We start from the raw sequence: 25,414 nt of genomic DNA, 5'->3' as shown, positions 1-25,414 counted from the left end.
GTTCCTATTGGCACCAATGAGCCAATAAAAAATCCAGGAGAGAAGAAGTATCACAACAACTCAAGGAAACAAGGTTGTTCATTTTTTTAAAAATGAATTTTTTAAAAAAATTGAATTAATGCCTATGCCGCTGAGTCAAATTATTTATACATATGCTATAGGTTTTGCATCCCCAGAATTTGTTAGCATTCAGAGTATGATAAATTGTCCCTGACTGACTTGTGAAAAATCGTCTCAAGAAGGATTTTTTTCCCCCCCAGCGGGAAAATATGTAGATGACACACGGTGGTTTATTGAAACTGTTCTTCAGATGAACAGCCTGAAGGGAGAGGCAGGTTTTTAGAGGTCACAACAACGGTTAAGAATTTCGGCTGTGGGGCAGTGTTATAATGCTCATGAAGTCACTTCACTCCTGTACCTCGTGTTCTTCATCTCTCCAGTAGGTTCCAAACTCAGGGCTTTCTGCAAAATTCAGAGGGATCATACGTGAGCCCTCCCAGGGTTAAGAACCTAATAAATCTCAGCTTTTGTATCATTATTATTATAGAGAATCTTTTCCTGTTTATATTTCATCTGCAGAAAAACTACAAAAAGGATTAAATTTGTTGGAAAAAAAAACAAAGGTCTTGCGGCTCTTTAATGCACGTGCTATGTCAGTTCTAAGAAGGGATGTTAACAAGTGTTAGTAAGCCTGTGTGTTGCTGGTGGGGTGTTAAACGGTCAGACCCTTTGGAAAACTGGTCGTTCCTTAAAAAGTTAAATACAGAGTTACTATATAGCCCAGCAGCTCCACTCCTATCTGTATATATATACACACCCAAGGGAATCAACAATATACATCCGTACAAAATTTGTCCACAGATGTTCATTGCAGCATTATTCACAATAGCCAAAAGGTGGAAACAGCTTAGGTATCTATCAGCTAATGAGTAGATAAGCAAAATGTGGTAGAATATTATCTGGCAAAACGTAGCAATGATACACTGGTAGATGGTACAATGGGAATAAACCATAAATACATTGTACTAAGTCAAAGAAGCCAGGCATCACAAAAAAACACCTCTTGTGTGATTCCATTTTTTAAAAAATTTTTTTGATTTAGTTTTATTTTTATCACTTGCAAATTGTATTTTCTGATTTTTTAAAAAATCATTTATTTATTTTTTAAGTAATCTCTACACCCAACGTGGGGCTTGAACTCACAACCCCGAGATCCAGAGTCACATGCTCTTAACGGCTGAGCCAGCCAGGTGCCCCTCTTGTGATTATTTTAATACAACATTGTTAGTTTCAGGTGTATAACAGTGACTCACCCTGTGCGTGCTTTCTGAAATGATCACTTCGATAAGTGTAGTCACTGTGGATGATTCCATTTATGTGAAATACCCAGAACAGGCAAATCCAGAGAGACCAGAAAGTAATTAGCGGTTGCCTAGGTTGGGTCAGGGAGCAGTGATGGGTGTGAGTGCTAACAGGTGTAGGGTTTCTGGAATTAGGTACTGGTGATGGTTGTACAACTTTGTGAATATACTAAGAACTACTGAATTGTACACTTTAATATAGTTAGTTTTATGGTCTATGAATTATCTCTGGGAAAAAAATTTTGAATTCTTAATGTGGAAGATAAGAAGGAAACAAAAAAATTGCAGCATCCAGAGATAATCACTGCAAGTGTTTTGATGTAGATCCTTCAGACTCATGCAAATATACACATTAAAAAAAAAATAAGATGGGATCATACAGTGCATACTGCTGAGTGGAGGTTTTATTTTAATATTACTATTCTATATTAGGAAATTGCCTCTACACTTCAGTGACTTCTACCTCTGAATCTTCCTGAATGTCTGGCCTTTCCACATTTCTTACCACGTTCTTCTCTTTCCAAAGCTCTTCAGGAGGACTTTTCACACTATTTTGCACTCCTCGGATCGTCAGGACGCTTCGGTCCTTGCTGTCACAACTTGCCCTGTGTTACAAGATATTTCATTAACACCTATGATTTCAGTAGACTTGATTCATAAATCCACACTTCTACCTTGACTTTTATCCCCTCTACTGGTCCTCCATCTCCAAAAGCCCACTGGAAATTCCCACTCGGGTATCATCACTGACCTTGTCATAATGACTGAAATAGATCTCATTATACTTTTCAATGCCACAGCCTGGCACGGCCGAAGATGTGCTGAATGTTGAATCTTGAAAGGAGAGTTCATGCCCACACTTAACCTTTCTGATTCAAATCAGGCTTCTTGGAAGTGATGGAGACCTACTCTGGCTAATTTAGACAGAAAAGGGATGTAGGGAGGGAGCTGTGGTCGCTCCCGCCCCAGGCAGGAAGGCTGCATATGGGACAGGGCAATGAAAACCAGCACCTGTCCACTTTGCTTAGCCTTGATTTCCTTAAACCACGAAAGGTGGAGATAATCTTAGCAGCGGCCTCCTGGGATTTGTAAGGAAGACACAGCTGGTACTTTGGAAGATATTTTGTAGACCAGGAGCCCCTGCACAGGTGTGAGGTTGTTTATACTCTAAAGTGAGGTTTTCTTGCCACTCTCGGACCATTTGTACCTCTGTGGCCCCTCAGCGTCCTCGCTTACCCATTAGCACCCCCTCCTCCCTCCGGGACCTCCTCCCCCTCGGCCCCTCCGTATCCAAGCCACAGGGTTTTGTTCATTATTCCTTCCCTTTACTCCCAACTTACTCAGCTGCAACAATGGAAACCAGTCTTTCCCAAGCTTGATTACACATTGCACTCACCTGGGGCAATGATTCGGCCTCTGAGGGCCTGTCAAGACCTCCCAGGAGGTCTGCATTCTTAAACGAGCTCCTAAGGAGGCCACAACAGGAACGGGGTCCACCCACGCTCAGGAATCTTTGAACCGAGTTTCTCACCTGGAGCACTCATCCCCAGAAAGGGGTTCTATGTGGAAGTAAGTTTGCAAAACGCCGCATCCACCTCCCTCTTCAAGATTCACAATTTCAAGAGGTCCTGCCGGTAACGTACCTGGGAGACTGTGCAAAGGTGTCAGGCCTAGGAGACTGCAAAACTGTTCTGTCCCGGGGTACTACGGTTTATAGGAAGAAATACATATTTGGGCTTGCTTCTGGCGTAAAATTCCCCAAACCCTTGGAATTTGCTCAATGATGAAAGCAACAAGGGTGTTGTTTGTTATGTTAAGGAGGTGACTTTTGGACTCCAGCTAAGGTTAGGGCTGGTTGGGAGGAGAACCAGACCCCCCCCACCCAACTTTCGGTGAAGGGAGAGGAGCTGGGGATTGGCGAGTGATTGAATCAGTCGTGCTGTGGAATGAAACCTCCATGAAAACCCAAAAGGAGACGATTCTGAGAGCTTCCAGGTCGGTGGACATGGGGAGGTTCGGGGAGAGTGGTGCACCCAGAGAGCGTGGAAACTCCTCACCCTTTCCCCCCACCTGGCCCTGTACATCCTTCCACCTGGCCGTTCCTGAGTCCTGCCCTTTTAGATAATAAATTGATCATCTAGTAAGTAAAATGCTTCTGAGTTCTGTGAGCCACTCAAGCCAATTAATTGAACCTGAGGAGGGAGTCATGGGACCCTCTGATTTATGGCCGGGCAGTCAGAAGTACGGGTGACAACGTGTGTCTGCGACTGGCGTCTGAAGTGGGGGGGAGGGGGGCGCGGGGAGCAGTCCTGCGGGACGGAGCTCTTCCTCTGTGGGATCTGATGTGGTCTCTGGATACATGGTATCAGGACTGATGAATTCTAGGACATGCAGCTGGTGTCCCCAGAATTGCTTGTGGGTGTGGGAAAGCTCCCCACACTGGAATTGGTACCGGACCCCATTTAGTCACGGAACATCTATTAACATTCCACAAAGAGAATATTCTGAGAAACACACACATTGGGAAACCATGGCCTATAGTATACATTTTTTAATTCCAAGGTTTGTGACCACTTGGCTCTAAGCTTCACCCCCCACGTCTCTACATACACTTGCAACGTTTGCCAGACTTCCTGCCTTCCAACAAAACGGACTATGAACTCCGTGTATGCGGCCCTTTCTCACGCTGAGCCTTCTGGTACTGGCCCCTTTGCGGGTGTGACTGTCACCGCCCCCGACCAACGCCCCTGGGACTCAGCTCAGGTCCCTTTTCCTCCATAAAGCCTTCCAACAGCACCCTCACCCCTGGAACTCCTCATTTTGTTGATTGGTACCTTCTTTAGCCTCGTGACCTTCTACTGTTGGGAGCCCCTATGGCCTCTGTGGTTGTGGTGGGTTGACGTTCTGTCTCCTCGCCGACCCTCAGCAAGCAGTGACCACGTATATGGCTTTAGTGTCGTTTCCGGGTGCAGGGCCCTCTGTACAGCAGGTGTGCTGTAAACGGTTGTTGGTTCGCTTCCTGTCTTTTGGAACTCGGTGGTTTTGATGTCTTCTCAAGCTGGTGCCGCTGGACCTCCTGGGACGTGATGTTGGTGGTGTCAGGGTCATTCTGGAGGGCAGGGTGCTCGGGCAACCATGCGCGGTGAGGGAAGGGAGGTCTGGGAGGGACCTGCTGGACGACACGGACTTCGGGACGGGAGTGACGGGCTGAGCCTGTGCCCAAGGAGGTGAGGTCTGCTGTTAGACCCCGCTCTAACTCTCCCCTGCCCTCTGGGGGGGCCCCGATCCCAGCCGCCAAAACAGAAGGGGCTGGGTTTCAGCTTTTCCCCACAGCAGCACCCTACTGTCCATGTTCCCACCCTTGGCCCCGCCTCCGCGGGGGTCCCTGGAGATTTGGGCACGTCCAGTTGCTTCTGTCATGCTGCCCACTTCTCTCCAGTCAGAAGGTAAAGGGCAGTGATGCTATCTCAGGGAAAGCTTTGAATCTGCTCTACTTCATTGAGGGAGCGAATTCACACCTTGTTCTCGTTGGTCACAAGTTACTGGTAATCTCCTTCCCGGCTCCGAGGGGGGGGGGGCCCTGCCTACCTCCCAGGTGTTCTGGGGCTGTGGCCCCCAAACTTCAGTGTGTGCCTGGAGGAGCTACAGGGTGTGAAAACCCCCCGCGCCCCACCCCAGAGCTTCTGGGTCAGCTCTGGGAGAGTTGCAGCTCCACCAAGTTCCCAGATGACATCAGTGCTGTCTGTCTGGGGAATCCCAGGTTGAGGGCCACTGACTTCTGGCATCACGTGCAGGAAATGTCTCCCTCCTAAAGTAGGGGGTTCTCAGTGATTTCCGTGGCTTTCTTCATTCTGGAGATAGCCTGCCTTCCATTTAGTCTCCCCGATTCCTGTGTGGACAGATGGACAGCGGAGCGTGGGAGGAAATCAAGGATAAAAAGATGCCAGAGCTAAGTAAATGGCAGATCCAGTATTTAAACCCTGGTCATTCTGGTTGCAAAACTCCTTCTTTTAACCACGCTGCTGTGTTCTCTTGGAAACTTTTTTTTTAATAAAGAATCTGTCGTCAAGTTAAAGACACGAGCTACTTCTCGGCAGTATGTTGGGGATATTTCAAATGAAAATGATTCAAGTAAAACACTTCAGGACTGATATAGACCAGATATCCAACACCTTTATGGAGAAAGAGATCCTAAAGCATAGGGATTAGAAGCACAGCCTCTGGATCAGAATGCCTGGGCTTGCCTCCTGGCGCGGTCACATGCTAGCTGCGTGACGCGGGGCAAGTTATTTCAGCTCTTTGTGACTCAGTCTCCTCATCTGTAAAATGGGCACGACCGTAGCACTTCCGGACTTGTAATGGAGATTAACCGAGTTAGTATGGGTAAGCTACCGAGGACAGCTCTAGCTCCGAAGGAGCCTCAATTAACATGTGCTGTATCATTCCTGGCTCCGTGCTTTTGCGCAAACTAAGGTATAAAGAGCAGCAGAAAGGTACATCATATAAGCCCATCTCACCGGGATTCTTCTGAAGGCTTCTCTCACGGGAATGTGGGGGAGTCGGAGTCCCATTCCCCGGTTTCAAATCTTGACTAAAGTCAGTGCTCAGTTCTGGGAGCTGGAACAGGTTACCTCCCTTTTTTCCACCTGTGAAACGGGGATAATAATCGTATCTGCTACGGCTATACCGCATATGCGGGCTCGACGCCCACAAGTCTGTCAGGTCAGTGCAAAACTGCACGGATGAGCAAGAAGCCAGTGAGCGAACAGACTCTCACTGCCCAAACTGCTTAAATTCTTGGCCCCATTTGCCACAACAACCCACCCCATGTTTTATTTTTCTTAGGCAGTCATTCTCCAAATCCCAAAGGCCCTGACGGTGTTGGTTTCTGAACTGATGTGTCAAATGCACTTCTCCCTCAGAAGGGCTTCTTCTTGTCTTGCAGCTAATACATTTTTAATACGGCATCATCTCCAGTTTCCTTTCAAACTATGGAGAGCGTATCCTTTTTCCTGTTAGGCTGAGCAATGGTTTTTTGGTTTTGTTTTGTTTTGTTTTCCTTTCAGAGTAAAGCATTAACCTCCAGACTCCTGTAAGTAGCCTCAGTGGACATACGATTGGAGTAGCAAGTTGAGGTTTTCACTGGAACTTATGTGACATTTCAGAAGCCTGTATTACAAGAGGTTATGCTGATATTTCAGACATTCCTAACAGCATCCAAACGGCAAGCGTGACATAGTCACAGGTCTATAGACCACTGAGCCCTTTCTTCCTACACGGATTTCTTTTACAAAATGTGACCAGGCTGATGGTAAAACATCATCTGTACCTTTTTAAAGCTGTAGATGGCTGTTGGTATACATTCTGGGGACCTGTGGCAATTTGTCTGTTTGTAGTTACAATTACCGTGACTTCTAACTGAACAAAAAGAAATGTGTTTCTGAAATTAAGAAGTACGATCAGGCTGAACATACTATTTAACAGTAAATATATCACGAACATTTCTCCACGCCATTCAATTTTCTACATTACTAAAAAATCTCTAATTTCCCTTCTCATTGCAAAAGCAGCATGTTTTTTACCGAAATATTAACTCAGGTAAACAACAGGAAGAAACTTTTAAAGTACCTATAATCTCACCATCCAGAGATAACTGTCATCAACAGTTGGGTGTATGTTCTCTCAGACTTTTTTTTCTATGATTTCGTGCATTCAAAAAAAAAAAATCCTACAGTACCTGTTTTTGTGTGACGTGCTTTTTTTTCAATTAATTGTGGATCTCTGTGTACATTAGTTAGGAGGGCTGCATAGTATCCCATTTTAAGGAGGATTGGAATTTAAGCTATTGTTGGACGTTGTAAATTGTCTTGGTTGGCTGGTTGGTTTTATTATTTTAACTATGTGTGATGAACAAAGCTGTGGCTTTGTGGCTTAATCTTTGGGTAAATCTTTATTGCTTTCAGAAAAATTCCTCCAGGCACAATTGCGGGGTCAAAGGTTTTAAACAAATTTGATTTATGTTGCCAAACCGCCCCCAGAAATACCATACTAATTAACCTGCCTATCAGTCGTGTCTAAGTTCCTTTCATTACAAGAAACACTGGTGCTGCCTTTCTTTCAACTTCTGCCAGTTGGATGAATAACCAAAATATTTCCTGCTACTATTTAAATTTGTATTTCTTGGTTTCATTTTAGCATTTTAGTATTTATTGGCCATTTGATTTCTGAGTTGGGCACGTAATAAGCATACTCTTAACAACCATATACTCTGCAAATATTTTTCTCATTTTGTCATTTGCTGTTAAATTTTGGGGCACCTGACTGGCTCAGTTGGTGGGGCATGTGACTCTTGATCTTGGGGTTGTAATTTCGAGCCCTGTGTGTAGAGATGACTTAAAAATAACATCTTTAAGGGGTGCCTGGGTGGTTCACTTGTTTGGGCGTCTGACTTTGGCTTAGGTCATGATCTCGGGGTCCTGGGGTCAAGCCCGGTCTCTAGCTCTGCACTCAGTGGGGAGTCTACTTCTCCCCCTCCCTCTGCCCCTCCCCCTGCTTGTTTGTGTGTGCTCTCTCTCTCTCAAATGGATGAGTAAAATCTTAAAAAAAAATTTTTTTTTGGTAAAGGTTTTGAAAGTATGATTTAAACATTTTTAGTTAATGAAATCATTTTTACTTGATAATTTCTTCATGTTTGGGAAATCCTTTCTCTCCTCAAGCTTATGAAAATATGAATTTAAAATTTCCTAGTATTTTTATTATCTGTTTTGCTTGAATCCTTGAAATACCTGGGATCAATTGCCACATCCAGGGTAAGGTAGGAGGGTCTAACTTTATTAGTAGTTTTTATGACCTCTTCATTGGGATAGAATTCACATCCATAAAATTCACATACTGGATACTGAACGTTCATGTAGAAGTCTTCTGTGTACACGTTTTCGGTTGTCTTGGGTCTATTCCTAGGAGTGTAACTGCTAGGTCTTACGGTGAGTCTATGTTTAACTTGTTGAGGAATTGCCAATCTGTTTTCCAAAGAGCCTGCACCATTCTACATTCCCACCAGCAATGTTTGAGGGTTCCAATTTCTCCACATTCGTACAACACTCTGTTGTCTGTCATTTGGTTCCAGCTTTCTTTGTGGGTGTGAAGTGGTATCTGGCGGTTTTGATTTGCATTTCCCTAATGACTGTGATGTTGAGCATCTTTTCATATGCTTATCAGCTTATTGGCCATTTAGATATCTTTGGAGAGAAGTCTGTTGGAATCTTTTGCCCATTTTTTAAATTGGGTTATCTTTTTATTTTTGAGTTGTAAAAGTTCTTTATATATCCTAGATACAAATTCTTTATCAGATATATGCTTTGCAAATCTGTTCATCCCTTCTGTGAGTTGTCTTTTGACTTTCTGTGAAGCACAAAAGTGTTTCATTTCTATGATGTCCCGTTTATCTATTTTTCTTTGGTCACTTGTGCTTTTGGTGTCCTATCTAAGAAACCATTGCCTGCCCCAAGAGTGTGAAGACTCACCTCTCTGTCTTCTTCGACAGGTTTTATAGTGTTAGCTTTTACATTTAGGTCTATGATCCACTTGAGTCTATTTTGTTCTTACAAATGGCTGGCCAGTTGTCCTCAACGCTATCTACCGAATCATTTGGCCTTTCCTGCCATTTAAAATGGCACTTATGGAGCCACCAGCTCAATGTCCCTGGTATCCATTCTCCCACTCCTCCTGGTAGTAACAGAATCCAAATTTTAGCTGGGCACATAGCCACCCTGCTAGAGATATATTTCCTCGCTCTTCCTTTGCTGTAGCAGAAGTGATGTGTGCAACCCCAAGATCATGTTTTCATAAGGAAATTGTGCCCCTCCACTGACTTTTCCCCACCTTCCCATAGGCTCAAATGTAGACTCTCCGCTCGTGAGCCAGCTTTGACCACATGGACGTGGACATCTCTTCGGGGGTGAGAGAACAGTAAGATACGAATGGGTTTCTAGATGAACTCATGGAACAGAGCTACCTACCAACACTAGGGACCACCCACCCACTTCTGGGCTATTCTGAATTGGAGGAAAAAAAAAATCTGTATTTCATTTGAGCCCCTTTATATTTAGGCCTCTTGTTATTATAATCCTTCAATGTATGCTGTATGTCTCTATAGGCAAGGTTTTCCTTAAATTCCCATTCTATTTTATTGATCTATTCTTATACCCAAAACCACAGCTTCAATTTCTGTAGTTTTATAATATGTTTAAGTGAGGAAATGAAGGGAGGGGAGTAAGTCCCTGCCACAGTTTCTGAAGCCTTTCTTGGCTCTTCTCCTGCGTTCAATCTGTCCAATGAATTCAGACTAATTTTGTCAACTTCTACCACCTCCTCCTTCCCACCTCCAAAGTCACTGGGTACTTTCCAATCAAAAGTCATTTCTTGGTCTTTGAGAGTGTGTCTGTTTTCTAAAGTTATATGTTCTAATGCTAGCTGAGGCATGATCGAGGGCCATTTTGGCTCCTCTCCCTTCATAGGGGCAGCAGCCTGTGTCCAGGAGTCAGCCCGGTGTTGAAATACGCCCACTCCACCATGACTGGTGAGCCAGTCCCATAAGGACAAAGTCCCATGAGCTGTGGTTCTCGCTGCCAAGGCACACTGACACGATGGAGGTGGCAGGACAGACATACTTGAACAGTGCATGACACGAACCACAGAAACAGAATCTTCACGATGAGAGTCAAGGCCGTAGGTCTGTGTTACAGGGAGAATCGGCGAGAGGAGTGAGTGGAAGAAGGTAGGATTGCTTCACACAGTGAAATAGCTCCCCTAACCGGGCGCTGTTACAGTCTTCCTCACGAGAGCGGGGGATGGGCTGAGCATGAGTCGCTTAGCATGAGTCACTTCTGGTTTCCAGTGGTTAGAAATACATCACTTTTGGAGGATGCTTAATTCAGTAATATACAGAGCAAGTGCCATCTATTATAATGTATTCTCTTTTTCTCCCCGTTGCTAGAGTAGAGAGTTGTTTTTCCTACCAGAATATGCAATTGGTCCACCACTTAATTGAACCAATTTAGGACGCTCAATTTCCTTTGTAAAATTGATTTTTCACTCCATATTCACATCGAGGGCCCTCCACGTTTTGAATCTGTTACAGAGTCATGGTGGAGAGTGTGAACAACTGGAAGTCAAGAGAGCTAGTTTCTGGTCACCTCCTCCATCTCCCATGCTCACATCAGCTGCATTCTGGGAAAGCATTTTAAAGGAATTATCTAAAGTAGCTTAGTTTCAAACTTTAGGTTTAAAATGTCCCTCAGTTTCTCAGCATTAACAGATAAAAATGGCAAAAAAACAAAAACAAAAACCCCACACAATTAAAAAGGTCCCTTAAGTATCAAGTCTGTTTGGAACATCAGTATGTGTAACGCACAGGATACTGCAGATTATCCCACCTGGGCTTCGTTTCCAGACTGTTCTTTGGCTTTTTCATGTACAGGGGGATGATCAGTTGCAAGCCGTTGAGGTTACAAAGTACAGACGGAGTTGATTTGTGTAAATTCAAAGCGTTGCTCTGAATCATTTGTTACCAAATTCTCATGGGCCACACCCTGCACGTCCTGTGTGGGACTACTGACACAGTTTCTCCGCTGTTGATGGAGAGTGTCCATACAGGGACAGAGGAAGGGCATGGGGTCTAAGACTACGGAACAGAAGAAGGGAGAGTGCAGTACCCAACATCCCTCATCTGTCACAGCCCACCCTTTCTCGGGGAGAGGGATGTCCTGAAAATGTCTTCACCGGGGACTGAAACCCTCATGGCCTTACAGGTAAGGTCTCTGACCTCATGAGCCTTAGATACCGGTGGAAAGCAGGCTGTAAACAACCACGTCGTTAAGCAAGACAGTGTCGGAGAGTGGTAAGTGACAGGAAGGGACTGAGCCTGTGAGCTGATGGGGACCAGTGGCTGCTTATAAGCCGCCGGTCGGGACTCGCTCTGTGCTGATGTTTAGTTGAGACTCGAATTACGCGGAAGGATGCTTCAAATCTTGATTGCTTCTAGTCTGGGCCTGAGCTCCAAGTTCAAGCTCCTTCTCCGGTTCAGGAGCACACCGTGTCTTATCTGCTGGTGTTTCCTCCCGGCTCACACTTTGTGACGGCCCTGGTGGGCCCCATGCCCACGGGGACTTTGGCTCTCTGCTCTACTGGCCTCTAGAACAGCCCCAGGCCCATCCTAAGTGTTCGGTACAAACGTGCTGAATGAATGAATGGATGGAGTAACCTCGCACCTGAATGCGTCTGTCACTCTTCTCCCAATGGCTCCTCCCCATGCTCCGTACCTTGGGGAGCACAAGGGACCCTGAGATTCCCCCGCCAGAGCCCCCTCTCCTCCCTAGAGCTGCACTTCCCTCTCCACCCCAAGCTAGTGAGTCACCGAATCCCGTTGGTTCTCTTTCTTCTGCTTGGGCATTTGGGGCTGTGTCCTCATGGCAGCTCCATCTTATCCCTAGCTATTCCCGCAGCTTCTTAACGGGACTCCCTGCTTGAGGCTTGCCCCTGCCCCGTCAGTGTACCGTATTTCAGCCAGACAGGTCAATGCCTCACATGAATCTGATCAAGATCTCTTCGGGGGCCTCCGTGGTCCCCGCCCTGCGTCTTCCCAGTCTCTCGGGATGGTCTGCGCGGCCTGGCCATGTTTGGCACCTGGCCAACCTCGCCAGCCTCGGCTCTCACTGCTCTTCCCCTTGCTTCCGAGCCCCTGCCGGACTGGTCCAACCCAGCCCTTGCCCTCGGTGGGTTTCAGTAAACGGCTGAGCGGGACTCGAGGTGCAGCTGGGGAACGAGCCAGCCGCTGCTCCCAGTCACTCTGTGAGGCGGGGGGCAACTGAGGCAGCGTGTGAGCTTCCCGTCCACGGGGAGAGGACACAGTCCCCTTCCCAGTGGCGCCTCCTGTGGTGCACCTGGGCCCCTCGCACTGCAGCCCTCAAGGGCTGTCAGTCGGTCGGGTGACACATAAATGTGTGGGAGCGAGGGCATCCTAGGGCCTTGGGCCAAATAACACGACGTGGGCCCCCTCGCAGATTGTTCCTCGGCCCAAAGGGCTGCACGGACGTCTAGGACCGCAGTGGGGCAAGCTGGTGTCAGGCTCCCAGCCTCCAGGCGGTGTGGGTACGTGAGACACTCCAGCTGGCTCTAGTTTGGGTTTTCTTGTTTTTGCAAGCCCCTTGCCCTGCTGCCTTCTCACCAGCGACCCAGCTGCTTTCTTCTGTGGGCGCTCTTGCCCACCCCCCACCCCACGCCCACCTCGCTGGCAGCTGCAGAATAGCTCCGGGCCCTCCCAAGCCAGGCCCCAGACCCCGAAGGGAGGCCTGGAGAGAACGGACAGAGCGGCCTGGGGGTGCTCCAGGCCGGGGCGGGGGGGGGGGGAGGGGGCATGAGGAGCAGCGCCCTCCTGTGTTCAGGGAGGAGCATAAAGGAATTAGGTTTCACCAGCCGCTTTGCACTAAGGACGACGGCTTTGTCCCTCTGATGTGTTGTTTCCATAGAAGCAGGGCTTAACCTTTTAAGTGAAGATTATAAAGCTACCTCATTCATTTAAAATTAGGCTTCGAGCCTATCCGTACTTAATGCTCAAGTGGTACAGGGGGACCGGCCACGGCCGTTCACCAGACTGCCAGGCACAGCCTGCGACTTTCTGTGTCTGAAGACACTCTTTCTGGTGGCAATCCAGTTTGTTTGTTTATTTTTTAAAAATTAGCTTCCTAAGGAGATGTAACTCTCTGTGTAAGATCACCTGAGTATTAATAAATACCTTTTAATTAATGATTAGCCCTGACTCCTCTTCATACATACACGGAGGACTGGCACACGGGCACGAAACAGCACGTTCAATTAAAGTAATTTATTGTATTCTTCTGGAACGGACATAAAGAGCATCTTGGGAATTGATATCACAACACAATGTTATACACCATTTCACATCTAGCCTTGTGTTGAAATTCTTTTTAAAGAACATAGTAATTTTAAAAAATCTAAATATTTACATATTAATAAAACATATATACAGAAGATTGAGACGTCATCCATAGATATGGAATTTTTTTTTTTTACTAAGAAAGCCTATAAAAAGGATTTCTGAATAAAGTCTGAACAGTAGTCACAGTAAGTAAACACAAATACAATTTTAATGTACAAAATATGATTTTACTGCTGCAGTTTTGTGATACGTATTTCCAATTTGTGGAGGCATTGCACATACGCGTGAGTTGAGCAATCCCCACCCCTCCTCAAGTATTGGAAAATCCAAGCTGTCACCCAGTCTTGGAAGGAAGTGCCTTCAAAGGTTCGTGATGCATATTTAACAGATCCCACAGTGGTAAGGTAAATGTTTCTACCTTTATTAGCAACAGACTCATCTCACTGTAATAGAGTTGAAAGGTCACTAATTAATCTTTACAATTCCCTTGAGAAATATTTCCTGCTGGGGGGCAGAAGACGAATTTTAAAACATACGTTGCAGAAAAACAAAAGCCCTGGATGTAGGACTTCATCAGGGCCACTTGATGACCAACGGGACCAGTTTCAGGGAAGGGATTCCTAACAGGCATAGAAACGTAAAACGCTAATAACTATAGGACGTGACAGAAACCATTTCTCTGAACCTTCCTTGTAACTTCAGAAATAAGACAAAAGACACACGGATGTGAGATGGCGCTCTCTAGCAGTGAGACTGATTCTATAAGCCACACCTGGGACCAGCTTTGTCACATTTCAGGGATGCCTCCTATCTCTCGTCTTCGGCTGATGAGCTGGCCTTCAGTGGACCCCAGCATCGCCCCCGAGCTCCCCTCTGAGCTCAGGTGGAGCGGTTCGGTGTGCTACGGCACGAGTCCCTTGGATAGAGTGCCTCTACAAGAACTCTGAGCTCTAATGCTCTAGGACCTCATAAAACAGGTGCTAGGGAAATAGCAACAATTCTTTCCCCCTCTGGCTCGGCATGTCTACAGCCCAAATTTCTTTCCGGCTGATTTTTGGCTTTTGGGTCAAGTGCCAAAGATTCTATGGTAATTTGCTTTATACAGTGAATGAGGTCTACATGCAATGTTTCTAAGTAAAACGGTATTTTTAAATTCACCATCTTTTTGGAGAAGAGAATCTGGAGGTAATTATTTCTATAAAACAAATACCCACATGGCAAGCTATCTCTTTAGTATAAACCCTTATTTTCATATGTTGGTTTCATACGAAGTGGAGGGCGCGTGTACTAGCAGCCAAATGAAACATATAATATTAAGTCCATTTGTGGCTGGTTGCCACACGGTGCCAAAACCCTGGACCCCGCAGTTTAAAATCCTCTGTGAAAATAGTTGTTAGGTATCGTGTGGGTCACTGGTTACTTTGAATTTCTCGCCTTTTAATTAGTCATTTTGTCACCGTGTTGACACAATCTTTGTGAAAGGTCTTTCTTCCCTAAGAGTTCATAAATCGTTTGTACTTACTCAGTTACAAATGGCTATCTTTGGAGGAACTGATGTCACAAATGATTTCATTTAATAGGTCAGAGCTATCCTGTCTCCCAAAACAACTTTTTCATCTTCTAAGCCGCTGAAGGCCTAATTAATGTTGGCCTTCCCAACTGCTCCCTCAGTGCTGGAAAGAGTTGTTCTCCTTTATTCTGCATCTAAGGTGTGCACATTAAAATAAATATGCTTCAAAACTCTATATATTCACACTGAGCTTATGGAAAAAAAACTGCTTTTTAGTGAACAATAAACTCACTGGTCCTATGCTGGACTTTTAAAAGGTAACAAACGAGTCAACTCTCAAAATGATTTCTAAAACTCTTAACACCAAATTGGAGGCTTGATTATCACATACGACAAAGAAAGTATATGAAAACTATTCAGATATGACGGGAAAACTTCACAGAACGCCCACACTTTGCAGGAACCTGAAATGCTACGTGGATCTTTGAGGGAATTCAACGGAAGGAGTTACGTGTGCTAATGAACAGTGTCTCTAAAAGGAAAGTCTAGGCAGTGAAATCTGGCTCTGTGTCTTCCGTGTTTTCTCTCCTGGTGTCAAATATATGACCTACAACAGAGACAAGACAATGAAGGGGGGCCGCTTCTCTAAAGGAGAGTTGTACACCTTCTGTGACGGGGCTAGAGGCAAGGAGGCTGGCTCGGTGGAGACCCTTGCTCATGAAGTATATGTTTCACATTTAAGTTACTAATTTTTCAGCCAAGGCTTTAGTTGTGAGCACTTTTAGCCACTGGAAATTTGTACTGGTTATTTTTACAGGAAAGTCCATGACTGTGTGCTACTATTGGAGTATGTCCACATACTGTCCAGGAATACAATATGGCTAAATAAAATACGGTTTACCTGTAAGAGAGAACATGATGCAGCTATTAAAATAATGTGTATGAAGATTTGTGAAAAGTGGAAAATGCTTGTGAGGTTAAAAAAAAAGGAAAAAAAAAACCCTCAGGAAAACAAAAATTTTATGTATTTGGGTGTCCATTGTGTAAATAGAAAAGTCTGGGGAAAAATACCCAATAATGGTTGTCTGAGTGGTAAAATTATATTTTCTTCCTTTAACTGTTTAGAAGTATGTCAAAGATGGCCAATTTATGACAAAAATTGCTAGGCCCAGGTGAGCTCTGCGCTACCCTCTTTCAAATGAAGAAGTCTCCCTTGTAAATTTTAGAAAGCACTGTTTCAATTTTACTTTCTCTGTACTTTTTTTTCCTCCCCAACAGAGCGTGTCCCCCAGTCGTGGGCGGTTTCTGGGGCTATCAGAGCGCGCTGCCCACACCGCCTGCCTCACGCAGGGCCGGGGCTCCCTGAGGGCGGGTGTTTGTTTCCAGAACCTAACCATGAGGATTCCTGGGAGCTGCTCCGACACGCTTACTGACAGGGTTGTGAGGGAAAAGGAATGAAGAAAACCCGCTCTTATTCTTGTTAAAACTAGACCTGCAGAAGGTTGCTTAAGTGTAGCGACTGTATCAAACATCCGCGGCCTGGCTGACCGCACCCCTGACCTGCTCAGTCCCGGGTCGTAGACGCACTTAAGGGCTTCCCCCCCGCCCCTCGCCAACACACACGAATTTGGAAGGAGGAAAAAGACCGTAAACAGGTAATAAAAAAGGTGTTGCTACATCTTTCAAAGGGACCCAATGTCACCAGCTGAGATCAACCAGAGAAGGAAGGTCTGACCAGTGAGTCTCAAATGCAAGGGTGAGGCCACCGGGGCAGGAGAGGTGCACTTCGCCTCTTCGGGGGCCTCCTGGGGGCACAGGTGAGGAGGGAGGGCCAGCAGTGGTGCTATTTGCAGAGACGCTGCCCAGACCGGGGATTTTACTTTAGACGCGATCCAGACACGCTACTCTAACCAAGATGATCTAATTCCAATACTGTGACATTTGAGCACCAATCTGCGACTTCTTTTCCCCTTTTCTAAATGATAAACGGTATGATTTGTCATGCTGTGCAGTAATCTGCATCAAACGCCAAGAGTCTAGGGAAGAGACCTGGCCTACTACTGTGTCCGTCAGGACCTCAGGACCTCGGGCAGGAATTGAGAACTGCAGTAAGTGAGTTTCAACTGCAGAGGACTTCAGGTAGGCTTACGACAGACATTCTAATCGTGAAGACAGACAGTGGAATGGAATCCTAAAGGGATTAGTACATCCATCGACTCTTAGGATCTTTAGGAAACATGCAGAGAAAAGCTGGCTTTGGCTTAGGTACGAGAAAGCTATGCGGTAGAAGGGCCGGAAGTCGAGAAGCCGGGGCTCCGGCCAGGCCACCAACCAGCTGTGAGACCTTGAGAGAGTCATTTAGGGTTTCTGGGCCTCAGGCTTTTTTACCTGTAAAATAAAAGGACTGGATAAAACGAAGGGAGGGGACTAGATGATCTCTAATGTTCCTTCTTTCTCAGATTCCTGGAAATTCTTTTCAGTTCCATGAGGTGGTTCTACCATCCCGGGTTCAATTTCCTCATCTGAAACATCTCTCTGCCTCCATCTTCAGACAGGAAAATGCAAAGGTATTATTTCAAGGGGAATGGCTTTCAAATAATAATAGCAGTACCACTAATGATAACAAAGCCCACAGTGTCAGGAATATCGTGAGGAAGGGCAGTACCCGGCCCTGGGTTCCTCCAGACCGCCTCCTGAAATGCACGGTACCATTACTGGTGGTAGGATTTCATGGGTCCTACTGGGAGTGGGCCCGGAGTGATCGGAACAAGGCGAATGCGAGCTGTCCTGCCGGACAAGGACACTAGGGGAAGGAACAGTAGAGATCATGCGTTTCCGTTATCTTAATTCATAAATGTGGAAACATAGCCAAACACGCAGAGTTTTAGATTCCCTTTCATGTGATGGCCGCATCTGGTAAGGACTGGATGTAAGCAGGCCTTTTTTGTACTAGGGGCCGCAGTTCATTTATGTGACCATCGATCTGTTGCTTAGCTACGGAGTGACCGAGAAAGCCGGGCGTCATTTACACGGCCGGGGATTTCTCGCTGTCCTGACCTGTGCCTGTCCCACCGCTGGGAACTCTGCTCTCCTTGCCATCCTGGGACAGGTGCTCCAGCGAACACGCGACCCAGCAGCTCAGCAGCTCTCCTACAAAGACTAGCTCTTCCACTTCTGTTTGCCGGATTTTACTTAAAACTTATCACCCTAAATCTGGAGTTGGGCTTTTTCCCTTAGAGGGTTTTTTGGGGTGTCTGGGTTTTGTGGGCAGAAAATCGTCAGGTTGACTTTGGAGGGCGGTCAATAAAGAGTCCTGCCAGCAACTGAGGGAGTAAATTGTCGCATGGCCCAGGGATCGGGCCCCGTCCCTCGGGCTCTCAGGTATGAGCCAACACAGAGCCAGGAGGCTGCGGTCGGAGTCACATACTATGAAGTCAGAATTATGTCTGTGGCTTCCTGCTGTAGCAGAGGTTGCAGGCTGATCTGCTTCTAGGATGGGGAATACGGAGCCATGCTAGAGGGACTGGCTTATCCGGTCACTCACACGCATGAGGAACCAGCCTTTCTTCATATAATGTGTGTCCATTATATGAAGAGCCATGACTGCCTCTCAAAACCCCCTCGGGGGGAGGCAGACGGGGACAGACCAGACATGAATTTTATCATGAAGCTGGTGATCCTTGTTCTAGACAGCAATATCATTTCACGTTAAAGTCCTCTTAATGTCCACAGGTTTTGGGAGGCATGATGTTGCGACACTAAGTTCTTAGGACTTGCTGTTCTGAGGCTCTTGAGAATATGAGACAGTGTGAGAAAAACGGAGCTTTTCAGACTCACTGTAAAAATATCTCTTAACACAGGGCACTGAGAACCTCTGATTACTAGGGTCTGGGCCAGAAGCCGCCTGCTCAAGCATCTGGATCTCTGATGTCACAAACATTTTCAATGCAAATGTTTTCACGTGCTGTATTTTCCAGCGGGTGATGAAAATGTAAATGTGTTTTACCTGTTGGTGGTAGGGAAATGCTGTCCAGTCTTTCATCACCGTCAGCTACCTCTGCTGGTTACAAACATAAAACACAAATCTCATTAATTTCAGGGAACACATTCATTTTCCTGAATCCAGTAATACAATTTAAAAACTCCAGTAATGCATGATTGTTTCAACTTTCTTCCCCCTCTGCAGCTTTAGTTGGTTCACATTACAGATTTTAGTACCAGTAGTTAAAGTATTTTTTTTAAGATAATGATATAAAATCTTTTTTCCTGCATTAAATTTCTTTTTGGTATCTTATGAACCTAATTCTGTCAATCACTGATGATTTCAGTTCATTTCCCCATGTTTGCCTAGGCTTAAATATCCACCCAGAATCTGGGGGGAATTGCTTAAGTATGATCATGGAAGGACAGAGGTCAGTGAATCCCTGCGGTAGAATTTTCCCTTGTCATCCCCAGAACCATCCCTGTGGGGGAGGCTTAGGAAATCCTGAGAACCAGCCTTTCTTTGGAGAAGACTGGAAACTCAGATCCTGGAGCTGCCCATCTAAAATGGGCATCAGTTCAGCCATAAAGAAAATCAGAAGGAATAAGTGTATCTTCAACAGATTCGTCACGTCTCTGTTTCATAATGCACACGGTTTTGCTCATGCCTGATATGTTTTAATCTCCTTAAGAGTTTTCCAAAGGTAGCTCCTTCAGTCACAGAAAACCTTCCGCTAAGTACAAAAAAGAAAGTGCTCCTACGTCTCCCGATAACTGATGGGCTCATCAGTCTCCCCAGCATGCCGGGAACAGGTCAAAACATTTCATCAGGGCTATTTGGATAATTTTGCTAGTTGCTCTGTGCGTCCTGGGGCTGGTTCCCTTGGCAGGCGTGTGTGAGGCCAGTCACATGGGGGCTGCCATTTGCCATCACGTTGGGATGCTGAGCCGGTGGGAAGCCAAAGTAATACTCCGCTCCTGTTTTTATTGCTGTGGCTTTAAACACAATCGGGGAGGGGAGGGCAGATATAGCTAGAAACACTCAAAGGCTTCCACTCCGGTTCATTCTCTGACACCTTGTCCTCAGATCGCTACATGCTGGCATCAGTGAAGGGCCCATTGTCTGCGGACCCGCTAAATCCACCGCAGAGAAAACGCCGAGAGGAGACACAATAGTCAAGACCAGTTTGGGCTGGAGAAGAGTTTCTGCTCTTCTCCTCTAAAATGATGTTGTAGGTGACTATTTGATAACATAAAACATTTGATTCAAGTGTGAGGATAAATGATAAGACTAAAAATTTTAAAAATAGGCTTACAGACAAAATACAGGACATACTAAAATGTTAACAGTGTTTCAATCTGGATGAAAGGCTTACAGGCATTTAAAATTTTTTGAGTTTTTAAAATCATTGTATATATCTATGAAATAACGAACATACGTTATCTTTATACTGAGAAGACACTATTTTCTTCTAATTGGCCTGAGTGAATTTGATTAGGGAGAGGAGCTACACAGTAGTCCTATCACCGTCTAGGATTTAAAAAATTTTTCAGTAATAATAATACTAGCAATGAAAGCCACCACCATTTATTAAATGTTTACCATTTACTGAGCACTTTACATACGTCATGTCATCTAACCCTGAGAAAATCCTACAAGGTAGGTCGGTTATTATGCCCGTTTTAACAAAGGAAACAACCGAGACAGAGGTTGAGAGACTAAGGTAATACGGGACGCCTGGCTCGCTCAGTCGGAAGAGTGTGTGGCTCTTGATCTCAGGGTCGTGGGTTCGAACCCCACACTGGGTACAGAGATTATGAAAAAATAATAATAATAAACTTAAAAAGAGAGAGATTAAGGGAATGTAGCTAGTAAGTAGCCAAGGCCGTGAGTCAGGTTCATGCCTGCGCTCTTAATCTCTTCGCTATTAACAGTCCAGACATATACTGCATGCATCACTGTGAGCAATTTTTAAAATCTTCAACTTCTAGTTCATTTTATACTTTAGTAACTTTCTCTACATGTATAATTACTTTCTCTTTAATTATAACAAAACCCCTCCCTTTGTAATTTAGCCATCCTCACTTTTAAAAACCAGGCCTATGCAATCCTATGCTCTAGTAAAAACGGAATGTACACGTCTGAAAAATACACAAATTATCGTATGCAAATTAGTGCATGCTGGCTGCACGAACAGGGCCAAGTGTCACGGGTGAAGAACACAGCTGTGTTCCTTAAATTTAATTGTAACATCTGTTTGTAACAAGCTCGTAGTCTTCTCAGGTGACAGTCAAGTTGTGATATTTATTTATTTATTTATTTTTTAAAGATTTTATTTATTTGACAGAGAGAGACACAGCGAAAGAGGGAACACAAGCAGGGGCAGAGGGAGAGGGAGAAGCAGGCTTCCCGCCGAGCAGGGAGCCCGATGCGGGGCTCGATCCCAGGACCCTGGGATCATGACCTGAGCCGAAGGCAGACGCCTAACGACTGAGCCACCCAGGCGCCCCGCAAGTTGTGAAATTTAGAAAAGATTGAGCAAGTCCGATAAAAATTTAATAGCAGTGAAAGCTTTGCTCTTGGATCTAACACAAATAAAAAACTGTGGTTTCAAGCTCTGAGGAAATAACCTAATGAAAATGATTAAAAATCCACACCGGGAAAGGAATCATTCCAGTTACAGGAGGAAATGATTATATGTGATGAGAGCCCCAAGTGAATTTCTACTTGAACTCGCAGAACCCCCTTTCAGCTCTGTGTGGGGCACCTCTCTTTCCTAGAGGCAGGGTGGGCTTCCTGCCGCAGCGAGCTGATGAGCTCGCCCAGTTAGAGTCTGTACCTAATTACAGGAATGGCGCCCAATATGATAAGTAAGGTTGAAGATGTGTAGAACATCTACGAGACACTGTTCGTATTATCACTTGGACTGGGAATAATCAAGACAAAAGAACATGAGCAGGAGCAACATATTGATCCAGGCCTCTCAGTTCCTATCAGCCTCAGGAAGGAAAGGCAAGAGTCCCACTTTGGTGCCGCTTGAGGAGAATGAAGTGTAACAGTATTTGACAAAATTGGCAGAGAAAGCCTATCTGGCAAGTCGCCGCTGATGTGCTGTCTCTTGGTCTACCCTGGAGCCACCTCCCCCTTCTCAGATGCAGAAGGAACTTGCCAAGAAGGCAGAGAAGTGTCAAGGCACCCATCACAAACAGGTGGATCGTCTAAACCCAGTGGTCAGACGTGAAGATGTCCTGAGTCGAATATGATGCTGACTAGGGAACAGGGCAGACAACATCTGAGCCTGTGAAAGGCTCCCACGGGAAGGGAAGGAGAGGGGAGTTGTCCACAGTTTGGATCCCACTCTGCAGAAGCAGGCGTGTCTGTGTGTGTCCTGTGATTTACTAATACAGATGCTGGGATGGTTAAGAAATGTGCTCACTGGTCAGTCTGTGGGAAACAGAAGCAGGAACGTGGAGGAAAGTGCCCACCTTGTGCATGTGTGTTTGCTGGGGGGAAGCAGGGAAGGGAGCTCACCGTAACTGGTCTCAGCACCTGACGCTAGGGGAAAAAAAAAAAGTGTGCTTATGTATAAAAGATACAGCATGAGGAAACAAATTTTTTTTATCAAATATAAATTTATATCAAGATCTTTTTTCCCAACCAGCTTACAAATGAATTTTCCCCTTGTTAAAAAATGAATGGTACGAAAACTATACGTTGAAGATGTTTCCACACTACAACGAGGAAACGAAATTTAAACCAAACTCCCTATTTTAGTCATGTAGGCCGTTTCCAGGGTTAAAAATAACACAACTGAGTAAATGTGAAGATCTAGTTGGCTTTATGAAGTGATCAGGAATCAGGCAGCATCCCATTGAGCAAACGGGGGGCTCCAAAGGGTTCCAGCAAAGCATGAAGCTTTTAAAAGACAGGACGAGAAGGTCATAAACAGAAAAAGGATTATTGTGGGTAAGGCCACCTTCCTTTGGGGACAAAAGGGTCTTATTAGGTGGATTACCTCATCTTGCTCTGGGAGATGGAGAGGGTCCACGTGACCGATTACTTTATTGGTGCTGACCAGAAAATTCCTGACTGACCAGTTAAGAGCACACTCCCGGGGGAGGTTGAAAGCGCAGTCAGGTTAGGTACTACGCGCCCCAGTCTGGTGAAGTGGCCCTAGTACAAGAGACTCCATTTTGGGCCTGTGGTTTTCCTTTTAACACCAGAAAGGCTGTTTCTGTGTCTCTGAAAATAGCCTTCCGCAATACACTCGATATATACTCGATATTCTCCCTCCTTTTCATGTCTTCTACCTTCAAAGGTTCCTCTTCAAACTTAAACTTTTCAGGTCCCCCAGGGACTTGTAATCCTTCTCCTCAGCTGGAGGCACATGCTCTGGAACACAAAGCCCTCTTCTTCCTTCCTCTTGAGTTGGCTCTGTCGTTCCCGAATTAGTAGCACCGGTACTCTGGATTCATACAGTTCTTTTCCCTCAAGCTCCCAAGTTGCTCCAGGTATTTCTCACATTTTCCCATTTCCTCCGTCCACCCGCTGTGGAGCAGGCAGAGACCAGGCAGCTTCTGTGGGTTCTAAGCAGAGGAACTGAAGCGCACGAACATACTAACCCACCTCCGGCTAGAAGCTGGTGTCATTCTTGGGAGCAGTGCGTGGAAGAACCAAAAGGTAGCCAAGTGGCCAGTTCTTGGGGTACTTTGGCCCTTCCCCTCTCTTTTGGGCTTACAGAGTATTAAATTCAGGTCTCTTCGCTCTGGCAAATTATAGATTTCTCTCAGGCCTGACGGCTCTCCTTAGCGTCTCTGTTTTTTGGGCCTCAACAATTTCCCCAATAGGCAAATGAAGTTCCTACATACCCAAACAGTCAAGATCGCCAAGGTAGAATTTCAGCAACACAAGACCAACTTAATCCTTATTAGCAAAGACACCATTCAGGCTTAATAAATGAAATTTCACTTGGGATATAAAAGAGGAGACACAGCACCCAACAGGGCATCAGAGCTCAAGGAGGGGTGATTTGCTGTGTACTCTACTGGCCAGTTGTCATCGCTAACACCTGTCATGCAACTGTGACCCTTTTCCCCCCAACCCTTTCCTGGAGCCTGAAGTCTAAGGAGGCTGAAGTAATAAAAGGGGGCCTTTGTGAGGCAAGTAAGGCTGAGGCAGAAGATCTTTAGCAAAAGAAGGCGTGAGAGACCCACTAGGGGAGTTATTCTTCCTAAGTATTACTCAGTGAATCTACCCTGAGTGAGGTCAGGCCACTGTGACTCAAGACCCTGATCCCTTGGGGGAGGAAGGGAGAAGAGAGGAAATCAGAAGGGGACTGAGGAGGTAGGGTGCAGAGAAGGAAAGGAGAGAAGGCGCTGGAGGAGGAGGAAAGAAGGGGCACTCAAGGACAACCACGTGAGCACCACGGGGCTCCCCAGGAATCCTAGGGACCTTGTCCCCAGGGACAGAGCTCAGGGATGTTGCCATCCCGTGGATTCTGGGGGCCATGGAATAAGTATTTGAATGTCGAGTAAGGAACTCTGAGAATATTATCCAGGATCTCATGTGACCAGGATGAGCTGAACAATAAGACCTTTTCGTTGTGGATTACTGACTCTTTTTTCCACTGACTGATTTGTTCGTTCATTCACCAAATAGTCTGTGTGTCCACGATGTGCCACACGCCTGGGAGAGAAACACGACTCAGATGCAGACCCTGCTCCTGGGGATCTCAGGGTTGGTGGAGGAGACAGGAATGCCATTATTCTGGTGGCAGAAGACCAAAGAGCTGGGCCACAGATGAAGGCTCCAGGAGCAAGTGTCCTTTGAGATCTGTGACAAGAGGAGGTGCTGTTTCCCAGGCAGAGAGCCCAGCCCGGTTAAGAACAGGGCGGCGTCCGGTGAGGCGGGGGCAGGAGAAGGGCCGGGCCACCTCCAGGCCCATGGCAGGGGAGGAAGTGGGCGAGGAGGGTGGGGCTGGCTGTCAAGGAGCCCGCCTGCCATGCTGAAGGGGGTGTGCAGAAGGGGTCGTAGCTGGGGAAGACCGGAAGCTAGAGGAAGTATCTAATTCTCAGAGAATGAAGTCTAGGGTCCTGGGACACGGACACGTCTGGAGCTGCACACTGGTGAGCCATCGATGGTGGGATGGTTCAAGTCCTGGGTGAGGTGTTAGAGTAACAACAGCACCAAGAATGGAAAGCAAGCCGCTGGGTTTCGGAGGCGGGCCCAGGAGGCGGGGGCTGTGGACTAACCCGAAGGCAGTGCGGGAGAACGGGGAGGAGAAGCAAAGACAGGGAGGCCCCCAGAGCCCAAGGGAAGAGATCCCATGGAGTCAAAATCAACAAGCAGGTCAAGTGGAGTGTTGATGTAACAGAACGGGAATCTGATCATCCCGCGCAAATGCAGCAGGAGTTTCTGTACGGGGGTGGGGCCAGAGGGCAAAAGGTAATGGGTTCTGAAGTGAACAGGGACAGGGAAGCCAACTCCGGCAAGGCAAACCCTTTGGGAGGAAATCTGACCAACTCCGTCCAGGAGAAAGAGACAGTGGTGGTTTTAAGAAATGGCAGGGATAAAGGAATAGTTCTGCTTTGTTTGGGGCTGGCCAC

General features: G+C 46.1%; 1 protein-coding gene across 11 annotated transcripts in view; it reads right to left on the bottom strand.

The window, feature by feature from the left end:
* Positions 1-325: 325 nt before the first annotated feature.
* Positions 326-25,414, bottom strand: part of BEND7 (BEN domain containing 7) — a 92,420-nt gene continuing 67,331 nt past the window's right edge. The window contains exons 8-10 of one of the 11 annotated variants that reach the window (XR_012374567.1): positions 18,834-18,884; positions 1,867-1,966; positions 326-462 (exon numbers count right to left, since the gene is read on the bottom strand). Coding sequence is in view for 10 of the 11 variants with exons in the window: in XM_073879898.1 (XP_073735999.1) it covers positions 5,736-6,007; positions 18,834-18,887 (326 nt within the window). In the remaining variant the exon portion in view is untranslated. Of the gene's footprint in view, positions 463-1,866; positions 1,967-5,026; positions 5,251-5,624; positions 6,008-13,223; positions 17,373-18,833; positions 18,888-25,414 lie in introns of those variants that run through there. The other 10 variants (XM_073879900.1, XM_073879905.1, XM_073879898.1 and 7 more) reach the window with 10 other exon arrangements.

The sequence above is a fragment of the Callorhinus ursinus genome, unplaced genomic scaffold (assembly GCF_003265705.2).
Source record: "Callorhinus ursinus isolate GAN/ISIS: 27379988/994484 unplaced genomic scaffold, GSC_fseal_2.0 scaffold36, whole genome shotgun sequence".
Lineage (NCBI taxonomy): Eukaryota > Metazoa > Chordata > Mammalia > Carnivora > Otariidae > Callorhinus > Callorhinus ursinus.
Note: the sequence above shows the minus strand (reverse complement) of the source record. Positions and strands in the feature narration are given on the sequence as shown.